This window comes from Engraulis encrasicolus, chromosome 8 (assembly GCF_034702125.1).
Source record: "Engraulis encrasicolus isolate BLACKSEA-1 chromosome 8, IST_EnEncr_1.0, whole genome shotgun sequence".
Classification (NCBI taxonomy): Eukaryota; Metazoa; Chordata; class Actinopteri; order Clupeiformes; family Engraulidae; genus Engraulis; species Engraulis encrasicolus.
Window position 1 is genome coordinate 22,566,753 of NC_085864.1, and position 5,000 is coordinate 22,571,752.

General features: G+C 45.4%; 1 protein-coding gene across 1 annotated transcript in view; it reads left to right on the top strand.

The window, feature by feature from the left end:
- LOC134454284 (mitochondrial intermediate peptidase-like) overlaps nt 1-5,000 on the top strand; it is a 78,469-nt gene that overhangs the window by 51,717 nt on the left and 21,752 nt on the right. The window contains exons 17-18 of the mRNA XM_063205206.1: nt 3,312-3,433; nt 4,385-4,458. Coding sequence (XP_063061276.1) covers nt 3,312-3,433; nt 4,385-4,458 — 196 coding nt within the window. The remainder of the gene's footprint in view (nt 1-3,311; nt 3,434-4,384; nt 4,459-5,000) is intronic.

The following is a 5,000-nucleotide window of genomic DNA, read 5'->3' on the forward strand; positions in this document are numbered from 1 at the left end:
ACACACACACACACACAGACACACACACACACAGACACACACAGACAGACACACACACAGACACACACACACACACACACACACACACACACACACACACACACACACAGACACACACACAGACACACACCCAGACACACACACACAGACACACACACACACAGACACACACACACACACACACACACACACACACACACACACACAGACACACACAGACACACACAGACACACACAGACACACACAGACACACACAGACACACACAGACACACACACACAGACACACACACAGACACACACACAGACACACACACACAGACACACACACAGACACACACACACACAGACACACACACACACAGACACACACACAGACAGACACACAGACAGACAGACACACACACAGACACACACACAGACACACACACACAGACACACACACACAGACACACACACAGACACACACACAGACACACACAGACATACACACAGACATACACACAGACAGACAGACAGACAGACACAGACATACACACAGACAGACAGACACACACAGACATACACACAGACAGACAGACACACACAGACATACACACAGACAGACAGACAGACAGACACACACACACAGACAGACACACACACACACAGACAGACACACACACACAGACACACACACACACAGACACACACAGACAGACAGACACACACACACACAGACAGACACACACACACAGACAGACACACACACACAGACACACACACACAGACACACACACACAGACACACACACACACACACACAGACACACACATATACACACACAGAGACACACAGACAGACAGACACACAGACAGACACACACACACACACACACACACACAGACACACACACACACACACACATACACCACCCCTTCCTGCCTCCCTTCTGTCCCAGGTGGGGCTCTAGTGTCTTGGTGTCCTGTCTGTAACCCAGGGCAACAAAGCCTAGCCATGGCACTTGATCCCCACTCCAAGCCCCAGAGTTCTCAGAGTAACTGTACCAGAGAGAGTAGAGAGAGAGAGGTTCCATTGGCCCATTGTTTCCGGGTTCTATTATTGCAAGGGGGAGGGGGGGAAATCCCCCTTTAGGCAGACCTAGGCAGACCTAAGGACTGTTCTATTCAATGCTAGGAGTATTATGAAACGCCCCTTTAGGCAGACTGGACCCTGGTCATGTTAGGTGCCCATAGCAATCTATTATGTTGGCATATCTCTATATACTTAAAGAATCTCTGGCTGTACCGTAGGTCAGGACTACTGCTGAACCGGGCCACATTGGGTCCACCAAGGTCACTGTAGTTTAAAGGGTGCAGGACAAAGGCTGACTGTAGTTTTCGAAGTGAGAAGTCCGCACGCTTAACTTCCTTTTGCTGTTTTGTTTTCTCAGAATCAGAATCTGATGAAGACTTTTGAAGTCGAAAGGTAATCCAGCCATGAAATAATAAAAAGAACTGGGATGTTTACAGTCTTCACCAAGGCTTCTGTGCCCATGCAAGTGGTTCCCATGCTTGTTTTTGCTGGGACCTCTATTGGACTGAAGAATATTGCTGTTGACACTCCCAACCCTAACATTTTGTCCCTTTACATTGCTCAATTTTAGGTTGAAAAACTGTAAAAACATATTGTTAAAAAAAGCTCATATAGTAACATGGAAGAGCTTTTGTTAAAAATGTTGCAGGAGTGGTCACGGATACATGGATACTGACTTTCAAATGCATGATGCAACCTTCCCTTACTTTTCAGTTTCATAATAATTTGGTCAGCGCCCTAAAAAAAAGAAGAAAAATCTGTGTGGGTGAAGCCTGCTCCAACCTTTATGAACTTTACAAATAATGTGTTTATGCGAGTGAGTAATGGCATGATGAAGTCGGTGGTCGAATAATGTGTTTATGCACGAAAAGTAAATTAAATGTTATGATACAAAAGCCACCTGGTGCATAAAGTCCTTGTGCAGCAATAAAAAACACACACACACACACACACACACACACACACACACACACACACACACACACACACGGACAAACACAAGCATACACACACACACACACACACACACACACACACACACACACACACACACACACACACACACACATGGACACGGTGCAGATGCAGCAGTTATCCCTACATGGCCTTGTCGTCCATCTGAAACCCTTAAGTGTGCGTGTGCGCGTGTGTATGTAGGTGTGTGCGTGTGTTTGCGCATGTGTGTGCATGTGTGCGTGTGTGTGTGTGTGCGCGCGCGTTTGTGTGTTTGTGTGCGTGTGCGTGTGTGTGTGTGTGTTTGTGTCGTCTCCTGTGTGTCTCGAGTGTTTATTTGGACTCGAGGAGAAGCACGCGAGCTGCTTGCGCAGTCATTGCTCGTCCCGTTTCAACTCGCTCCAAATGTGAGCCATCTTTGGGCCTCTGAGTCTGGACCTGGATCTGCTCCCCTTCAGGACGTGTGTGTGTGTGTGTGTGTGTGTGCGTGTGTGTGTGTGTGTGTGTGTGTGTGTGTGTGTGTGTGTGTGTGTGTGTGTGCGTGTGCGTGCGTGCGCGCGTGCGTGCGTGCGTGCGTGCGTGCGTGCGTGTGTGCGTGCGTGCGTGCGTGATCATTCTACAAGGGCTGTTTGTGTGTGTGTTTTGTTATCATTCTTTTTGTGTGTTTGCGTGTGTGTGTGTGTTCGTTATCATTCTTCTAGGGCTGTGTGTGTGTGTGTTTTGTGTTATCAGTGTGTGTGTGTGTGCGTGCGTGCATGTGCGTTTTGTTATCATTCTTCTCGTGATATGCCTGTTTATGTGTTATCATTTGTAGAGGTCTTGACATGCTGTAGCATCCCAACACTCAGCGTTTCAGGCCACAAATATGTGCACTGCAGCCTTCATTCTACTTCTCTGCATAGTCCTAACAGGTCCCTTTCATTCCGGAATTCAGACACAAAGTTCCACAGAACCTTCTGGAAGCCAAAGCATTCCGTTGTAATCAATTCCGTTTCTGTGTGTGAAATCAATTTGTTCTCGTGTGTGAAATTCAGACTCAAAAGTTACCAATGTGGTATCATCTGGACATGATCTGTTCTCTCTAAACGTTCTCTCTAAATGTTCATTTCTTATTGACTGCCAGTTAGCGCAAGAAATGCTGAAGAAATTTAATGTGAAATTGATGTGGATTGAATCCTTGATGACCCCATTTTCCATATCAGGTCAAGGTCTATTAACCACAGCAGGCTTTCCCAAAACTGTTTTTCCCTCAATTCTGATTGGTTGCATTTTTGTAATTGACAGGCCTGGCAGCTGCGATTCAGCCACCTGATTGGCTACGGGGCCAAGTACTACTCCTACCTGATGTCCCGGGCGGTGGCCTCCATGGTGTGGAAGCAGTGCTTCCTCAGGGACCCTCTGAACAGGTAACACACCACAGACTTCATGGTATTGTAGTACTGCTCCAGATGGACTTACAACACTAGTAGTATGATGTTACCTATTTGCAACTATATGACATCGTACTACTGGTGTTGTTATTGCACCCATAACAGTACTTCTAATGCTCTTGAACTACTGATTTTAAAACATAATCGGTTCTCCTGAACTGGTAGTGCAGCACATTGATGAGAGTAGGTACTACTACTACAGTGGTAATGTTGTAGGAGAAGAGAAAAGAGAAGGAGGAAACAAATAGATTGGTGTGGAGGAAAATAGGAAAAGCACACAGAAGGACCGTGAAAGAAAGTTTGAAAAAAAAGTCAAGCACTGGCAGAAGCAAAAAAAAAGAATGCAGAGAGAAAGTAAAAGATAAAATAAATAATAAATAATAATAATAATTTATTTATTTATGTATTTGTTAATTTATTCATTTATTTATTTATAAAGTGATGGCAGAAAGTGAGACGGAAGAAATAAATATTTGAAAGAATAAATGAAACCTAAGTATGTAATACTGATCTGAAAACCATCCTGTAGTAAAGCATTAAAGGGATTATTGGGCAGGTGATTGGAGCAATAATGTTCCCCCGGGGACACTGCGCGTGCGTGCATCGGTGCGTGCGTGTGTGCATGCGTCCGTGCTTGTGTGCGTTTGCAGACAGTCCAGTTTTGATTCTCACTCGCACTCACTCACATTCTGTCCCAAAGCCAAATAGGACTTGAACATCTGGAATCATACTCACAGACCGGCTCAGATTGTCAAGACTAAGCGTGTGTGCGTGTTTATGTGCCTGCGTGTGTGTGTGCCTGCGTGCGTGCGTGTGTGTGTGCCTGCGTGCGTGCGTGTTTATATGCCTGCCTTTGTGCGTGTGTGTTATATGAGTGCAGGTGTTGTGATGACTGATAGTAAGCCCCTGCTTTCCCTCCCTGCGTAGGGAGATGGGGGAGCGCTACCGGAGAGAGATGCTAGCACACGGCGGGAGCAAGGAGCCCATGCTGATGGTGGAAGGTCAGTTCTCTCACCCGCCCCTAATAATAATTATATTATTAATAATATTAAATATTATTATTATTATAACATATTTTTTTAAAGCGCCTTTCATGGAAACCAAGGCCACTTTACAAAATGGAGATTTGGGGAAAGGGAAGGAAGGTAGGGTTGAGGACGGGAGGAGGGAAGGTTTGAGGACCAAAAACATTTGTGAACCCTTGGCTTGGATTTTAACCCCAGTGGTCCAATGGGATTCCTCTGTTACCCCAATACCCCCATAGAATAGTTGTGTTTGCTCAATACCCTCATAGTCTTGTTCATTGTTCACAATACCCTCACAGCCTGATCTTTCCTGTGTGCCCCATAGCCTAACTCTGAGATTTCACACATCATTTACAACGACTCTGGGGGTATTGTGGTGACAAAACACCTGTGTTCCTCAGTTTAAATGATGAGACCTTTTTTATACTGTCAACGAAGAACGGAGTATGGACTTATTACAAGCCTGTCATGACCTTTTGCTATGACAATTTTCATTTTGTGCTGATCTGTTTTTTCCC